Source organism: Lithobates pipiens, unplaced genomic scaffold (genome assembly GCF_037356315.1).
Source record: "Lithobates pipiens isolate NorthernLeopardFrog02 unplaced genomic scaffold, aLitPip1_a1.2 Scaffold_1, whole genome shotgun sequence".
Taxonomy (NCBI): Eukaryota; Metazoa; Chordata; class Amphibia; order Anura; family Ranidae; genus Lithobates; species Lithobates pipiens.
Window position 1 is genome coordinate 212,493,587 of NW_027507685.1, and position 19,255 is coordinate 212,512,841.

Here is a 19,255-nt window from a genome sequence, read left to right on the forward strand (position 1 = left end):
ACAGAACTAAAAGTCTATCTCCCAGGTCCCTTGTTTGGGAAAAGACCCGACTGGAAACCTGCCATTGTACAGCACATGTGTGAATTCACGGAAAGGGGCAGAATCAACCAGGCTGAAAGGCAGAAGTTGGAGAGCCAACAGCTTTGACAAGCTTGCATTGAGATGCTGGGCATGTGGGTGGTAAGGACTGTAATCCACCTTACTGCTGACACGTGGTCCAGTAAGCATGGGTAGGGATGATATATTTAGTTTACAGCACACTGGGTAACGCTGCTTGCAACTTGAAAGGATGCAGGACAGGGCTCGGTGCTGCAGCTTGTTGTGCCCCCACGTTTCCATACAGATGGTGACGATGCCAGACCTGTGAGCTCTACCCCCTCCTTCTCCTCCTCCACCTCCATGCCCTCCTCTGCAGAATTGTCCTATGAACATCAGGTACCCCCTAAGCATTCAAAGGGCTATTCCCAGAGCCAGGCTAAAAGGTGTCATGCAGTGCTTCAGCTGGTGTGGTTAGGGGACAGGAACCACCCCGGAGCAGAGATTCTTGCAGCTCTGCAGGGACAGGCCCAGAGGTGGTTCACACCATGCCAGCTGGAGCCAGGAATGGTGGTGTCCGATAATTGCTCAAACCTCCTTCGAATGGCACATGCCTGGCACATGTCTTCAGTTTGGTGGTGCAGCATTTCCTAAATATGTACCCAGGATTGCAAGATCTACTAAAGCAGGCCAGAAGAGTCTGTAGCCATTTCAGGCGGTCATACACAGCCAGTGCTCGGTTGGCTGAAATTCAGGGAGAATTCCACCTGCCCATAAACTGCCTGATTTGTGATATACCCACCAGGTGGAACTCAAATTTGGGAATGCTACAGCAGCTATACATGCAGCAGAGGGCCGTCAACGAGTACCTGTGCCAGTACGATACAACAAAAGGCTCAGGCCACCTCTGCTTTTTTTCTCCTCGCCAATGGCTGATCATTAAAGATGCATGCACTGTATTGTCATCATTTGAGAAGGCCACAAGGATGGTGAGCAGTGACAGTGCATGCATCAGGGAAACAATACCTGTTGTGTTCCTGCTTGAGCAGACTCTGCGTGGCATTATGGACAGGGCACTGGAGGCAGAAGAGCAGGAGGAAGAGGAGTACTTCCTTTCCTCTCAATGCCCACTTTATCCAGACACCATCATTCCTATGTCACAGAACACACAGGAGGAGAGAGGGGAGGAGGATGAGGAGTAGGACTTTTATAGGCTTCGAAGAAGAGGAAGACATGCGTCAATCTGTAAGCAATGCCTTTCCAACCAATGGACCCTTGGGAGTAGTACGTGGCTGGGAGGAGGACGTTCCAGATGCTGTCATCCTAAGTGACCCCGAGGAGTCTGCTTCTCAAGCCTCTGCAAATTTGAGGCACATAGGTAACCTCATGCTTCAAAGCCTGCGAAAGGACCCAAGAATATGGGGCATAAAGGAGAAGGATGATTACTGGTTGGCAACCCTCCTTGACCACCGTTATAAGGGGAAGGTCCCAGAACTCATCCCGTCTCCATTGAGCGTGCAGAAGATAAAATCTCTTGAGGACACGTTAAAGAGGATTTCATTGAACATTTTTTTTAGGTTACAGTATGGTGTAAAACGTTGTTTTGAGTCTTCTGCTGGTCAAGACAGGAGCGTTGGTGAAGGCGTCCGCCTAAGTGAGGCATGTAGAAATTTTTTCCACATCCAATCGGCAGCATCTGCATCACATGGTGGACAACTACCTCAGGGCTAAAACAGAGATGGAGAGCTTTCCAGCTGATGATCCACTGACTTACTGGGTCATGAGAATAGACCACTGGCCAGGACTTTCCCAGTATGCTATTGAACGCATCTGTCCACAGACTCTGTGGACCATTTGACTTTTATAAAAATGAATCAGTCCTGGATTACCAGCTATGAAGCCCCTGATGCCCATGTCCCTAATTTAGTCTTTTTGGGATGTGGAATCTCTGCAGGACTTCGAGGCTGCCTGGCTTTGAGGGTGTTCAATCATTTCATCTGGAAGACCCAAAGACCAATTTTTCAGTACCTGTTTGACAGATGCATATTATTGAATTTTTTTTCTAGCAAGGCTAATTCTTGCTTTCATCAAAAATACCTCTATAGAGTGACGGTGGGAAGGTGCCACCGACAACCAAAGACCAATTACTTCTTTGGTTGTCGGTGGCACCTTCCCACCCGTTACTTCTATCCAAAGTCAAAGTGACACCAGAATGTATTCAAAAAATCTATAATCTTGTTCCCAGTGCACTACATTGTGGCCTCATCATCTGTTGCTGAGCAAAATAAAGGCAGCTTGCAGGGAAAATTTCATTTTTTTGGCTTTATAAATGCAATTATTGCTGCAGCAGATTCTAGACATGGTGCAGATCTGCCACTTTACAGGTAGACCAAGGACACCCCCCAGGCACTATATTGGAAGGATTTTTTCATTTTTATGCTTTCACTTTAAAAATCAAAAAATCACTGCTTATGTAAAAATGACGTTTTTCACAAACCTTTTTTTTTATTGATAAATGTCCACCAGGGCAGGACCCAGACCCCTATAACCATTGTATGCCAAATGACTTGCATATACCAGTAAGCCTTCAAAATGGGCACTTTGGATTTTTTAAGTTCGGATCCCATTGACTTTAATGGGGTTTGTTATCTGGGTCCAAACTTTTGCGGTGTTCGAAAGTTGGGGTGCGAACCGAACAGGGGTCCGTTCGGCCCATCCCTAGTAATGAAAAATGTAACTTTTAGAAGTTTATTGTACTTGAATATCAATAAGGTGTATCTACCTACCTGGCAAGGTTTGATTCTTTAGCCCTTCCTACTCATACGTTGGGCATACAATTTTTACAATGATTGAATTGTCTTTTGTTTTTTTTGTTCTTTGTTGTTTTTGTTTTTTTTTGTTCTTGATTTTTTTTTTTTTTTTGTTATTTGATTTTTGGAGTGTTTTCTGAGGGCAGGTGGCACTCTCCCGATGTGATCACCCATTCGCCCATTGGATCCCCTTACGGATGCTCGAGGGCATCCGTGGGGATACACATGAATGCAGCAGGTCCATACTGTACCGTCTGTGTCTGGTCCCCATGCGCGCCTGCCTTGAGGAACCTTATCTGTTTTGGTAGTTCCGGGTAGATGCCGTGTCTTTGTCCATGAACTCCAGTCCAAATGCGGTTGGGGACATTTCCTTTGGCAGCACCACCCTGGGGCGTGTTTGCCTTGAGAACTGTCTCCACCCCTTGGCTGGAACCACGGCCTGACACATAGACGTGGTTGGAGCCTTAGGGCTGCTGTGCATGCTTGGCCCCTCCCATTTGCATCCGCAACACATAATGGCGTTCGCATCTGATGCGATGGGGAGGGGTATATAGGAACCCACGTGGCAGACATCATTTTGTTGGTGTCCCTGGGAACCTTTTCTCCCTCATGACAGCGAGCAGGTGTGCGTTAAAGATGGACTGAAGATGGAGTCAAAATCTCTATTTATCAACAAAACATACCAATCCAAATTCAAGGTGATATATAAAGCCCCATACACACTATCAGATTTTCTGATGATTTTTTCCTTCGGATTTACCAAAAGCATGTAGTGCAAGGGATTGCGCGATTGCATACAAATTGAAACGCCTGAGGTTTGACCTCATATTACATTGTTTTGGTAAATCTGAAGGAAAAACTCAGCAGAAAAACTGATAGTGTGTATGGGGCTTTATATATCACCTTGAAATTGGATTGGTATGTTCTGTTGATAAATAGAGATTTTGACTGTCCCTATTGAAGCTCTAGAGTTAGCAGTCGATCGGCTAGACCTTTGGCGCCACCTGGTGTAATCTTAGGTTCCCAGCTTCCCATATAGAAATCTCATACAAGTAAGCAAAAATCAAAACATGACAAATGTTTGTTCATTAAGTATGAAAGTGCATGCCTCTGAGTATGTTATGTTTTATTGAATTATAGGTCTTATTCCTCACTTTTTCGCATATATTTTATGAGACCATACCCTTCCCTGGGGGAGAGCTGGCTCATGTGGGCGATCAATCCCAGTTGGCTGAACACACAGGGCCACCAGAACCGACTCTTCTCTCACGACTTTGCCATAAATTGGTTTCAACTCATTTACTGGAGGTAGGAACCAACATGTTGGGAACCTTTGCCAGGTTTAGGGGGATGCATCTGCGTACTTTATTTAGTCAGAATTTCTATAAAATCTGTATATATGTAATGTAATTATGTTTATGATTTTTCTTTTGACATGTTTGTTTATCTAGTAGTTGTGATTCCACGCCTTTTCCTAAAGAAGCCTCATGGAGCAACATGTACAATTAAATATAACGTTGAAATTCGTGTCCTTTTCATCTAAATGGATGCGGATGTATTGTATGAAATGTTTTTATCCTTCTCTATGTGAATTATTAATATATAATAAATTTTATATATATATATATATATATATATATATATATATATATATATATATATATATATATATATATATATAAAATCTGTGTCATGTGGATTTATATCAAGTGCACCTTTAAACACTCTTTATCCACTTCAGCCCTAGAAGATTTTACCCCCTTCCTGACCAGAGCACTTTGATGTCCTTTTTTAATGGTTTTAACCCCCTGATTGCCCCTAATTAACCCTTTCACCCCCTTTTGCCAGTGTCACTAAGCGATCATTTTTCTGATCGCTGCATTAGTGTCGCTAGGTAGCTAGTTATTTTTTTAGGTTCACCGCCAGGTTTTTATAGCGCTAGGTACCCCCATATACTACCCAATAATGGTTTTAACCCCCTGATTGCCCCTAGTTAACCCTTTCACCCCCTTTTGCCAGTGTCACTAAGCGATCATTTTTCTGATCGCTGCATTAGTGTCGCTAGGTAGCTAGTTATTTTTTTAGGTTCACCGCCAGGTTTTTATAGCGCTAGGTACCCCCATATACTACCCAATAATGTTTTTAACCCCCTGATTGCCCCTAGTTAACCCTTTCACCAGCGATCACGTATAAGTGTCACTGGTGACGCTGGTTAGCCAGTTAGTTATTTAGGTTCCCCGTCAGGTTTTTATATAGTGCCAGGGACCCCCATATACTACCTAATAAAAATTTGAACCCCCTGATTGCCCCTAGTTAACCCTTTCACCAGTGATCCCCGTATAAGTGTTACGGGTGACTCTGGTTAGTTAGTTTGCTTTTTATAGCATCAGGGCACCCACCATTTATTATCCAATAAAGGTTTAACCCCCTGATCACCCGGCGGGTGATATCAATTAGGTTTTAGGGTCAGGGTCTGCGTCACCCCAGGCAGTGCTAGGTTAGTGCCAGTACCGCTAACACCCACGCGCAAAGCATAAACCTCCCGTAGTGGTATAGAATCTGAACAGATCAATATCTGATCTGATCAGATCTATACTAGCGTCCCCAACAGTTTAGGGTTCCAAAAAAACGCATTGTTAGCGGGATCAGCCCAGATAACTGCTAGCACCTGCGTTTTGCCCCTCCGCCCAGCTCACCCAAGTGCAGTATCGATCGATCACTGTCACTTACAAAACACTAAACACATAACTGCAGCATTAGCAAAGTCAGGCCTGATCCCTGCGATCGCTAACAGGTTTTTTGGTAGCGTTTTATATTTAAATCCGGAAGGCAGTGCTTGGTTTTCGGGGTCCCGTACGTGGCTAGGCTCCCAAAAAGTCCCCCATATGTGGTATCCCCGTACTCAGGAGAAGCAGCAGAATTTATTTTGGGGTGTAATTTCACTTATGCCCATAGCATGTGTGAGCAATATATCATTTAGTGACAACTTTGTGCAAAAAAAAAAAAAAAATGTAATATTCCTGCAACTTGTGGCAAAATATAAAATATTTCATGGACTCAACATGCCTCTCAGTATATAGCTTGGGGTGTCTACTTTCCAAAATGGGGTCATTTGGGGGGGGGGGGGGTTTGTGCTATTTTGGCATTTTATGGCCTTCGAAACTATGATAGGTAGTGAAGAGTGAAATCAAAAATTTGCATCCTTAGAAACCCTGAAGGCGGTGATTGGTTTTCGGGATGCCGTACGCAGCTAGACTCCCAAAAAGTCCCACATATGTGGTATCCTCGTACTCAGGAGAAGCAGCAGAATATATTTTGGGGTGCAATTCCACATATAACTATGGCATGTGTGAGCAATATATCATTTAGTGACAACTTTTTGTAAACTTTTTTTTTTTTTTTTTGTGTCATTATTCAATCACTTGGGACAAAAAAAAATATTCAATGGGCTCAACATGCCCCTCAGCAATTTCCTTGGGGTGTCTACTTTCCAAAATGGGGTCATTTTGGGGGGGGGTTGTGTTATTTTGGCATTTTATGGCCTTCGAAACTGTGATAGGTAGTGAGGAGTGAAATCAAAAATGTGCACCCTTAGAAATCCCGAAGGCAGTGATTGGTTTTCGGGGTGCCGTACGCGGCTAGACTCCAAAAAAGTCCCACATATGTGGTATCCCCGTACTCAGGAGAAGCAGCAGAATATATTTTGAGGTGCAATCGCACATATAACTATGGCATGTGTGAGCAATATATCATTTAGTGACAACTTTTTGTAAACTTTTTTTTTTTTTTTTTGTCATTATTCAATCACTTGGGACAAAAAAAAATATTCAATGGGATCAACAATCCCCTCAGCAATTTCCTTGGTGTGTCTACTTTCCAAAATGGGGTCATTTGGGGGAGGGGGGTTGTACTGCCCTGCCATTTTAGCACCTCAAGAAATGAGATGGGCAGTCATAAATTAAAAGCTGTGTAAATTCCAGAAAATGTACTCTAGTTTGTAGACGCTATAACTTTTGCGCAAACCAATAAATATACGCTTATTGACATTTTTTTTACTAAAGACATGTGGCTAAATAAATTTTGCCCTAAATTTATGACTAAAATTGAGTTTATTCGATTTTTCTTATAACAAAAATTAGAAAATATATTTTTTTCTTAAAATTTTCGGTCTTTTTCCATTTATATTGCAAAAAATAAAAATCGCAGAGGCAATCAAATACCATCAAAAGAAAGCTCTATTTGTGGGAAGAAAAGGACGCAAATTTCGTTTGGGTACAACATTGCATGACCGCGCAATTACCAGTTAAAGCAGTGCAGTGTGAAATTGTAAAAAGACCTCTGGTCCTTAGGCTGAAAATTGGTCCGGGGCTAAAGTGGTTAATCACTTTATTGTGGACTACCGTATATACTCGAGTATAGGCCGACCCGAATATAAGCCGAGGCCCCCAATTTACCCCCAAAAAAACTGGCAAACTTATTGACTCGTGTATAAGCCGAGGGTGAGACATGCCTGTCCATCCCTGTGTGTGTGTCCGTCCATCCCTGTGTGTCCGTCCGTCCCTGTGTGTCCGTCCATCCCTGTGTGTCCGTCCATCCATCCCTGTGTGTGTCCATCCATCCATCCATCCCTGTGTGTGTGTGTCTCCATCCATCCATCCATCCATCCCTGTGTGTGTGTGTGTCTCCATCCATCCATCCATCCATCCCTGTGTGTGTGTGTCTCCATCCATCCATCCATCCATCCCTGTGTGTGTGTGTCTCCATCCATCCATCCATCCCTGTGTGTGTGTGTATCCATCCATCCATCCATCCCTGTGTGTGTGTGTATCCATCCATCCATCCGTGTGTGTGTGTGTGTGTGTGTGTGTGTGTGTGTGTGTGTGTGTGTGTGTGTGTGTGTGTGTGTGTGTGTGTCCAGCCTACCTGTGTCCCGAGCCTTTGTCCCGAGCCTCCGTCCCGTGTCGTGCCTTGCCTTCGTCCCGTCCCGTCCCGTGCCGTGCCGTGCCGTGCCGTGCCTTGCCTTGCCTCCGTCCCGTGCCCTCTTCGTCGGCGGCCATTGTAAAATTCAAAAGCCGCGCCTCCTCCTTCGCCTGTGATAGGCGGAACACTGAATTTCCCAGCAGCCTGTGTTCCGCCTATCACAGACGTCGTATCATCCTCGTCCGTAGTACGAGGATGATACGACGTCCGTGATAGGCGGAACACAGGCTGCTGGGAAATTCAGTGTTCCGCCTATCACAGGCGAAGGCGGAGCCGGAGGCGCGGCTTTTGAATCAGAATGGCCGCTGTCTGTCTGCTCGACACGCTGATCGAGCGGGCAGACAGCGATGACTCGAGTATAAGCCGAGGGGGGCACTTTCAGCCTCAAAAAAGAGGCTGAAAATCTCGGCTTATACTCGAGTATATACGGTATATATATTTATTTCTCTATGGTTCCCCGATTGTTTTTCAATCACCATGGGTATTCACTCACTGCAAAATTTTAGTATATTTGCGCAGCTTTTTCTTTTCCTTTGCACTTGAAAGTGCACTTGGAAGTGATGTAGATCCGTGGGTACAATGCAAGGAAAATAAAAAACAGCATTTTAGCTTTCACATGACTGGATAATAAAATCAGCACAGCTTCTCCTCATTTCAGACCCCCAGATTTACAGTGACTGCACTTCCAGTGCAATTTCTTTTGTGCGATTTGTCTTTTTTGTAAATAAGCCCCAATATGTCATCCATTAAAATATGGCTTATGCAATAATGTATGTGTATATATGTATATGTATATATATATATATATGTATATATGTATATGTGTCCCCTATTCCTTCTGGTGAACTGGCAAGCACCAGCGGCCAAGTACATCCTGGTCATACGTCCAGCGTTGCAGTAACACTTGGTGATGTGGAGCGTCCCATAAGTGCAGTTCAAGCTGGAGAGGTGGCAAGTACGCGTAGTGCCCCGCTGCCACCAAGAAGAAGACAAAGACAGAATGTTTTATTTCTACTATGTTTTATTGTATTTGCTTTGCAGGTATGGTAAGTCTTACTGTTATACTGTAATGTTACTTTGTTTTATTGTTAACCATCATTTGCTTAGCAGGTACGCCATTCAGCTGCAGCACTGATTTATTTTTTATTCTTGACAGCAACAGCGTTTGCTCCCACAATACCTAAGTCAGCGACTCCAGCGCTGTAGGAGGTGATTTCACCACCACAGTTGAAAGAAAATTGTGCATGAATGCCCATCATGTGTGGGACTTTTTGGGAGCCTAGCCGTATACAGGACCTCAAAAACCAATCGCCGCTTTCAGGATTTCTAAAGGCGTAAAATTGTGATTTTACTCCTCACTACCTACCACAGTTACGAAGGCCCTGAAATGATAGATAGATACACAAAAACACCCCAAATGACCCCATTTTGAAAATTAGCAAATACCTTGGGTTGTCTAAGAGGCATGGTGAGTATTTTGAAGACCTCATTTATTTTTTTAAATGAAATTAGAAAAGAAAAACATCTTTTTTTTTTTCTTTTTTCAAATTTCAAAACTTTGTACCAAAAAGCGAGATCTGCAAAATACTCAATATGTCTCTCAGCAGATAGCTTGGGGTGTCTACTTTCCAAAATGGGTGGGGTCATTTGGGGGGGGGGGGGGGTTGTGCTATCTGGGCATTTCATGGCCTCCGAAACTGTCATAGGCAGTGAGGAGCGAAATCAAAAATGTACTCCCTTAGAAAGCCTGAAGGCATTGATTGGATTTCGGGGTCCTGTACGCGATTAGACTGCCAAAAAGTTCCACACATGTGGTTCTCCGTACTCAGGAGAAGCAGCAGAATGTATTTTGGGGTGTAATTCCAGATATAGCCATGCCAATTTTGAACAATATGTCATTTAGTGACAATGTTGTGTAAAAAAAAAAAAAAATAATAATTAATTTCCCGCAACTTGTGGCAAAATATAAAATGTTCCATGAACTCAACATGCCTATCAGAAAATAGCGTGGGGTGTCTACTTTCCAAAATGGGGTCATTGGGGGGGGGGGGGATTTGTGCTATCTTTTTCTGCATTTTATGGCCATCAAAACTGTGATAGGTAGTGAGGAGTGAAATCAAAAATTACGCCCTGTGCTTAGTTTTTGGGTCCGGTATGCAGGCTAGGCTCCCAACACATGTGGTATCCCCGTACTCAGGAGAAGCAGCAGAATTCCACATATAACCATGCTATGTATGAGAAATATATCATTTAGTGACAACTTTATGTATTTTTTTTTTCATTTGTCAATCACTTGTGACAAAAAAATGAAAATATTCAATGGGCTCAACATGCCTCTCAGCAATTTCCTTGGGATGTCCACTTTCCAAAATGGGGTCATTGGGGGGGGGGGGTTTGTACTGTCCTGCCATTTAGCACCTCAAGTAATGAGATAAGCAGTCATAAACTAAAAGCTGCATAAATTCCAGAAAATGTACCCTCGTTTGTAGACGCTATAACTTTTGCGCAAACCAATAAATATACGCTTATTGACATTTTTTTTTTACCAAAGACATGTGGCTGAATACATTCTGGCCTAAATGTACGACTAAAATTGAGTTTATAAATTTTTTATATAACAAAAACTAGAAAATATCATTTTTTTTTCAAAATTTCTTTTTCCGTTGTATCGCAAAAAATAAAAATCACAGAGGCAAAATCCTACGGGGCTGCCAAATCCTGCAGGGCTGAAGTGGTTAATAAACAAATATTTTGAATTATTAAATTATTTATGTTATCATATTTTGAATCTACCTTTCATATGTTTGTTTGGTCCTTTTAAGGGATGATTCCACCCTAGTAGTTTTCATGAGAATGCTTTGTCACTCAGCATCCCTGGATAGGGGAATATATAACCGGTATTGCAGGAGCCAGCAGAGTTAGTCGCAGACTAAATTATTTATTGAGGAGAAATTATTTTCCAAATGGGCAAAGTTTAGGCCAAACATGTAAGTGACTGGTACTTGGGCTCCTCGGGGCTTCTCTGACTGGAGCAGGGGGTGAAGATTCAAGTTCATTTTTCTAATTATGGCGCAAAATTATGGCACTAGAGACAGTGGGGGTTATTTACTAAAGGAAAATCCACTTTGCACTGCAAGTGCACTTGGAAGTAAAGTCGCTGTCGATCCGAAGACATGCAAGGAAAATAAAAAACAGCATTTTACCTTGCACGTGATTGGATGATAAAATCAGCAGAGCTCCCACTCATTTCAGATCTACCCCTTAGATTTAGAACGACTGCACTTTCAAGTACACTTGCACTACAAAGTAGATTTGTCTTTTGTAAATAACCCCCAGTGTGAGCATTTCTTCCCTTCTATGGAGCAGAGTTACTGACAAAGGGTGGACATCCTTATTCAAGTTACAATTTGTTTCCCAATAGAGTTTCTGTTATTAGGAACAACCGGGTGTGACTCTTCCTTGTTAGAAGGGGGGGGCAGAAGATCATCATGCTTTTCCTGTTGGTCTCTAGGGGTATGGGCCACCAGACTGAGACTTCAAGGCTTGGCCTCTGGTACCGCCCGGTGTCTGCAGCATTGACCAGGGAGAACAGAACACTTAATGTTTCTCTGGAAGCTGAATTTGGAAAAAGATTGCGACCCTGTCCAGAGGGGGTGGGAAATGGTAAGACATGCACTGGATGCTGCATGACCCGGAATAAAAAGTGGCATGTTCCTTTAGCAAAAAGCTAGGTGAATGAATAAATGGACATAGGGGATTGATGAACCATGACACTACAAACTGCAGCCACAACATGTGAGCCCATCATTACAAGCTAGGATTTACAAACAGCGCAGGGAACATAACTACAGTAATGCCTAGGCTAAACAACAAAAAAATGTGAAAGTGTACAATGCCAGCCATAGATGGTCCGAATCTCGGCCGGTTCAGTAGAGATTCAAACCATCTATGGACAGGATGATTGTACCCAAGTTCATTCATCGATCAGCTTGGGTACAATCAGCATGCTGGATTTGTAGATCCTATTCTTGTCTGCAGCTATAGCCACTAGCAATAATCACTGTATTTCCCAGCAGGGACAGCTCCCCGTGCTCCCCTGCCAGGAAAATGCAATAGATATGACTGTGTTGATGGGGGAATCAAGTGATTTTCTTTTGTGCAGCCTGTGTTTGCAGGAAAGAAAATCACATCTATGGCTGGCTTTAGGGAAAGAATTTTCCTTAGAGAGCAGCAGTGGGCTGTTAGCAATAGATTACATCTGCTCATTGTTTGCTTTGACCAATGCATCACAGTTAGGGGAGAAAAGCTATTTAAACAACAACATTATTTCATTTTTACCATAGAATTACTGCCTACTCTATCCTGGTATTATAATGACAGTTATCATATAATAAACTCAAGTGATAACTGTATTGTTAAATCATCACAAACCCTTTAAAACAATGTGTCTGTATGTTCTAACAGAGAAGATCCAAGAGGAAATTGATCTTGTGATTGGCCAGAGTCGATGTCCTTCAGTGGAGGATAGAATTAACATGCCGTACACAGATGCAGTCATACATGAGATCCAGAGATTTGCTGACATTGTGCCCTTGGGGCTTGCACGCGCCACCAGCCAGGACACAAAGTTCAGAGGCTACCATATCCCAAAGGTCAGTATCCTAAATAGCAAACTACTGGCATCATAGACCTGATGCACATCAAAGTTTTCTGAATATCAGATGGGCTATTAAATGACATAAAGTATATATGAGAACTTCTGCTGAATTGTTATAACAGGAGTGAGGAATAAACTTTTTGTATCATTTAAAGCAGATCTAAGCCCATCCATTTCACTGTTTCCCAAACATTCAAGGAATGGCAAGAATGATAACTGTCACAGTGGCTTGTTCTTTCAAACGAACTGTAGAGAATACCACATTTGGCCACTTGATGGTACTTAGCATCATAGAAAATTCCTTTTGCCATCTATTGACCATTTACCTTTTTAAATACATAAGGGGTCCATATAGTGAACTTGGTGTTGAGTTATTCACTTAAAGGTCATCACAGAGGACAAGGGGGCATTCTTTACGTCTGGAGGAAAAGAGATTCAATCTCCAAATACGGAAAGGTTTCTTCACAGTAGGAGCTGTGAAAATGTGGAATAGACTCCTTCAAGAGGTGGTTGTGGCCAGCTCAGTAAATTGCTTTTAAAAGGCCTGGATTCTTTCCTAAATGTACATAATATAACTGGATACTAACATTTATAGGTAAAGTTGGGCACCCTACTGGTGGCACTGTTCCCCCAAGAGTCAAAAGATACAGTTCTGATGGTGTCTCCCAGCAGCCAACTGATCCAAGTAATCAGGCTCCACCTAATACTGGCTGTTGGAAAGGTATATAATCCCTTCCTTAGTAGATGTCTATGCTTCAGGGTTTTACCTGCTACCCATATTCCTGCTTGCTGATCTCTGCCTTCTCCTGTATCTTATATCCAGTATCCTATTAACCTCATCTTTGCTTCCTTTGTTTCCAGTCTCAGATCCGCTTATGCACTGTCTATGTCAGCTCCCCTTCATTGGTATACAGCAGGGGTAATGAATTAAAATCCACAGAGGTCCGGTCAGCAAAATTTTCTTCTAGCAGAGGTCCGAACATCATGTCGTTACCCAGTGCACCTTTTTGCATGTGCCAAACCGCATATTGCTGCCGCGATATTTTGGAAAAGACGTCTCTTTGTGTTTCTTGCGGGTAGTGCAGCCCATTAAAATGGGCTGACCTACCCGCGACATGTTCACCTAATGCACATGTACAGATCTGAACCCATACTTACATCAGCATCCTCAGTCCCCAGGGCACATCAGAGTCCTCTTCCTCTTGATGAGTGTCCTCAGGTCCCCCTTTATATCACCCCCCTCCACAATAATGTTCTCACACTTCCTTGACATCAAACCCCGCCAGTACTGTCATTTGCCCCTATTTACATTATCCCCCCACATTACTATCCTCAGCCCCCTTCACATTACTGTCCTCATTGCCCCCACATTAAATTTCTCAGCTCCCCCACATCACAGTCCTCAGCCTCCCCCTAATTTAATGTCCTCAGCCCCCCACTGTAATGTTCACAACCCCCCACTGTAATGGCCACATCTCCCCCATACATCACAGTCCGCTCATCCCCCCCCCCACCCTGATGTCCTCAGCCCACCACATCACAGCCCTCAACAACTCCACTTTCATGTTCTCAGCGAGTCAGCACACACTTTCCTCCCTTTCAGCTTTTCAGACTAGTGTCCTCACTCCCTGTAACTTCACCCCCTTACACAGACTGAAGATCGGAGGGAGGCACGACATGTCTCAGATGGAGGGCAGGTGTTGCAAGATGGTGATTGGTTGCTAAGACTGCCCTTTATCCTAGCAGCCAATCAGCTCCACCCTCCATCCACAACTGTCCCGCCTCCCACTGTCGGCTCTGTGTGAGAATTACAGAGATGGTAGGGGGAAGAAAAGGCTGATAAATGGGGGTACCGCAGTGGTAGGAGAGTGAGGCGGTCCACATTTGGCCCTTGGTCCACCATTTAGCGATGCTCAGTGTACAGTATATGCTGTATAGTTAGGTTGTTGGTTTGGTTTTTGGTTTGGTTTTGCTTCACTGTCACATTTCTCACTTTTGTTTTGCTTATGGTCTTTTGGTGTAGAATTGGTGTTTTGTGCATTATTAAACTTCATTCTAACCATACTCAGTTTGATTCCAGTTTCTCAAGAGCAGTTACACTGAATTGGCCATCCCTGCTGCTTAATACCTGCATTTGGTATCCCTTACATGCCCATTCTCAAAAGAGAAATATATGCATATTGCCAACAACATTCTAGTGAATATTATAATAGTAATAATAATAGTAATAATAGTGTTTTAGTATATTACTCAAATGCAAGATAATGCAAGTAGGTCATAACTACCAGCAGATTGTCTTCCCGCTTTGACGCGTTTCACAGAGAGCACCACTTCTTCAGGATAAAAGGAAAATCATTACTGAATAAACCTGTAGTTTGTCCGAAAAATGCAGCAGCCCCTATATCCTGGACAGACACAGGGGAGAGGGAGAACAGGATCACCCCAACACAAAGATGGGTAAGAATTCACCCCAGCAGGCTATGGAAACCTTGCTTATGAAACTAAAATAGTATTAGCTGGTCCTAAAGTAACTTGAAGTCCCCATATACTGATGATGGGTGACCTTTTTGGCACTTACGTAGACTTTCAGGTTCAAGGAAAAGTAGAGTGTCCGGGGGCTGGACTGGATGGTCATGGTCATGGGCTTCAGAAGATGTAGGTAGCAATAGGAAAGGCATATTGGATACCGGAAGTGACGTCTACACCCGAGCGGTACGCTCGTAGTTTGTTTACTGTGTGACTTACCTCTGACACTGTGTGAGTAGTTTTAATCTTTTAATAAAATTGTTAACGTTTAATCTACTACACTATGGTGGGTTTCATATTTATCCTCTCAGTGCTCATGCTGATTCTATCCATGGAGTAACCTTTATGGACGGTGATGATGCTACAGGAGTTTGAAGCCTTCTCCCTGACACCCAGTGTTTTTTTCCCAGAGGCTACGCGGATATCACTTGAGTGGAGAGATTATCGCACTGCGAATGCGCGATTCTTCTATACAGCTTCATTGTGTTTTTCAACACCCTCACTGTATTATTCACTATTGGACTATTATATCTGTCACTTTGGATAATAGCACCACTGATTTATATATTGATGTCTACTTGCTATAAGCGATACCATATGCACATTAGCACTTTATTTTTCTGATCACTGGTTTTTATATCACATTACGAGTGATTCTTTGTTGTTTACATATTAATTGCTCTCTTGGTCTATTCATTTATTTATTTTCTGTTATTTATTAATGTTCGTTAGACAAATATATTATGCACTTGAGCACTTTATTCAAATATGTGTTACAAGTTTTTTACACCATTTAAATAAGGATATATTCCTGTGGGACATTCTTTCTTTCACCTTTTGTGGGAGCGCAACATCAATTTTTTAACATTAATTTTATATCTATATGAGAGTGTAACTCATTAAGATGTTTGCAGCACCCAGTCAGGTACTATTATATATATATTTTTTTCATTGCATATACAGCGCAGGAGCCCTTACATATACAATAGGAAAGTCACAATAATAGCCCTGGTCATAAAGCACCATACATTTATGCAGGCTAAAGATAAATAACTGCTCACAAATCTCTTGTCAATGGCTCAGGAAAGAAGCCCAAAACCCAGGGTGCCTTTAATTGTATACAATAGATAGCAGCCATTTATCAACTAACATGTAACATGGATGTATGACAGCTTACCCTAATGATATTATGCATCGTGCCAGAGAAGGATAAAGCCAAGAGACCCAAACTTCAAACCCCAGTATCTGCCTTCAAGACCCGGTGTGGGAAATGGGAAGCTCTGCCACTAGTCACAGCATGTTATCTTGCATTTGGGTAATATACTAAAACACCAACATGAATATGTACTAGATATTGGGAATAGAAGTTTTTGTTAATATTTGATTTAAAAAAATAACACAATAAAACACAAAAAAATGTGCAGTATTTTATGATCCGTGCTGGACTCAAATACTTTATTTTTATCTGGTTGTTAATATATCTTTTTATACAAAGCTATTGTCTCTGAGAGTATCTTTTAAGTCTGTGCATTTTGTTTAAAAAATAACCTATGGATTGACAGTTTCTCATTAAAGGGGTTGTAAAGGTTCTTTTTTTTTTAATAACAAACAAGTCATACTTGCCTACTTTGCACTGAGCGTCCCCGATCCTCCTTCTCTGGGATCCCTGGCGAGCTCCTGGCTCCTTCTCTTCTCAAGTCCCCCCACAGAGAAGAGCTTTACCTGGTGGCATCCATGCAGGCACGCTCCCGAGTCCTGCTGCTGCGCCCATTGACACAGACAGCAGGACTTGGCCCCGCCCCCCTGACTCCCGCTCCATTGGATTTGATTGACAGTAACAGGAGCCAATGGCTGTGCTGCTATCAATCTATGCAATCAGGACCCGAGACAGCGGCTGGAGCTGCTGGGCTCGTGCTCGTCACTGGAATCCTACTTCATAAATTCTCATTTGCTTCAGCACATATACATTGCAAATTAATTGTTTTTTGTACTTTTTTTACTTTAAGCTGGAATTCCTCTTTTCCATTACAAATTTTATCGTCTCAGGTGTCAACATCGCATGATCCCTGGAAAAGTAAGTGTGCTTATATTAAAAGTTAGCAGCTACAGTATTTGTGGCTGCTGACTTTTAATTTTGTGGGGGGAGACTGGAGCTCCTCTATAATAAAAATAAGAATTGGTTAGCTGAAAAATAACACATTTTTGTTTTTGGGTTTAATACCACTTTAAAACCTTTATTATATGAAGAAGTTGGACAGTTTGTCTCTTTTTTTGCAGGATATTTATTACCAAAAGTCAAGTATGGGTTACATTGTAAACATATTGTATTACTCCCGTAGGGTACTACAGTGTTCCCTATGTTAACCACCGTTCTAAAAGATGAAAAATACTTCAAGAATCCACAGGCATTTGATCCAAATCATTTTCTAGATGATAAGGGAAATCTGAAGAAGATTGAAGCCTTCATACCCTTTTCTCTAGGTATGGTTTACAATGATGATTATTCCTATTTTACAGCAATTTATGTTTTTTTTCCCAATCCTTTTTCAGAAATTGCTAATAGCACATATCTCAATTCCCTTTCCTAAGTCAACAGTGAAAGATGTATAGACTGTTATGTTCTGGTTTAACCTCCCTAGCGGTAATCCCGAGTCTGGCTCGGGTTGAGATTTTAGTACCATAAGCGGTAACCCCGAGCTAGACTCGGGATCGCGTCGCTGGATACAGGGAGGACACAGGGATAAGTTACTTACCTTGTCCCCTGGATCCAATGACGTCCTCTGCGCTGTGTAATCGAGCGGTCCTCCTCTCGATTCACACAGTGCCCGAATGCCGCCGAGCTCCGTTCCCTGCGACGTTACGGCGCACGGGAGCGGAGATCGGCGCCAAATTCAAAAAAGTAAAAACACACACAGTACTGTAATCTTACAGATTACAGTACTGTATAAAAAAAATTACACACCCCCTTTGTCCCTAGTGGTCTGTCCAGTGCCCTGCATGCACTTTTATATTATAAATACTGTTTTTTCTGCCTGGAATTTGGAGATTGTCCATAGCAACCAAAAAGTGTCCCTTTATGTCAAAAGTGATTTTAGACCAACTAGAAAACAGCGATAATAAATTAGAATCACTTGCAGAATTGAGCAAAAGCGATTTGTGGGGAAATTCGTCATCAAACACTAAATCTAATGACAGCGACAATTCTGCAAATGAGCAAATTTCAGTGTTTTTGGATTTGATTACATTATTGAATAATTTTTATTATTATTTATTATATTATAAACTTTATCATACCCGAGATGTCTGCTAGACTCTGGTTTGAACAGATTTAAGAGAGTTATTCCTAAGAATTACAGGACTACAATATAAAACGCCAAATTTCCATGCAAAATAATTGTACCGCTTTCAGCACCTAAAACCAGAACTAATCATACCGCCAGGGAGGTTAAGGAACCTGAACCCATCTATTCCATATTTTTTTGCCAGTGAGATAAAGACTTGAAGAACACATACCATAAAAAAGTATTCAGGCTGTTTTGCAGTCTAATGCCACGTATGCACGAGCGGACTTTGACGGACTAGGTCCGATGGTCTTCCTGACAGACTTTCGGCGGAGGTCCAACAGACTTTCTGAACGAACGGACTAGGCCACACACAACCAGACTAAATTCGTTCGAAAGCCCATTCGTTTAGAACATGATGACGTAACCATGACTAAACAAGGAAGTTCAATAGCCAGTAGCCAGTAGCTGACCTTGCGTGGAATCTGGTCCGTCAGACTAGCACGCAGACGAACGGTTTTCCCAATTTTTAGTCTGTTGGACTTGAGTCCGTTGGATAGATTTGAAACATGTTTTATTTATAGGTCCATCGGACTTTTGGAAAAAAAAGTCCGCTGGAGCCCACACATGATCAAATGGTCCGCTGGACCAAGTTTGCTGGAAAGTCCGATCATGTGTATGCGGCATTAAGGATTCTGACCTTTTTTCATCTTTTAATTGTTGTATGCTTGTTCTGAGTCTGATTCTTGATCTTAGTCTGAAAAATAATATTGAAGTCAGACAGCTAGGCAGCCAAGGTAGCATTTTTAGACTTCATGCACATGGGCACATTTGCCGATGCAGCATAAACAAGCTATGGATTTGAGGTGTCTGGAATGTCCTGGTGCTGCATACAGCCGCCTATAGACAGGAGTGGGTGAAGGCAGCTGTACCCAGATATGCACTGCTAGTTGTGAAAAGTGGTG

At 42.5% G+C, this 19,255-nt stretch overlaps 1 protein-coding gene across 1 annotated transcript in view; it reads left to right on the plus strand.

The window, feature by feature from the left end:
* LOC143982817 (cytochrome P450 2C23-like) overlaps nucleotides 1-19,255 on the plus strand; it is a 61,712-nt gene that overhangs the window by 34,512 nt on the left and 7,945 nt on the right. Inside the window, exons 7-8 of the mRNA XM_077481839.1 lie at nucleotides 12,291-12,478; nucleotides 17,349-17,490. Of these exons, the coding sequence (XP_077337965.1) occupies nucleotides 12,291-12,478; nucleotides 17,349-17,490 (330 nt within the window). The remainder of the gene's footprint in view (nucleotides 1-12,290; nucleotides 12,479-17,348; nucleotides 17,491-19,255) is intronic.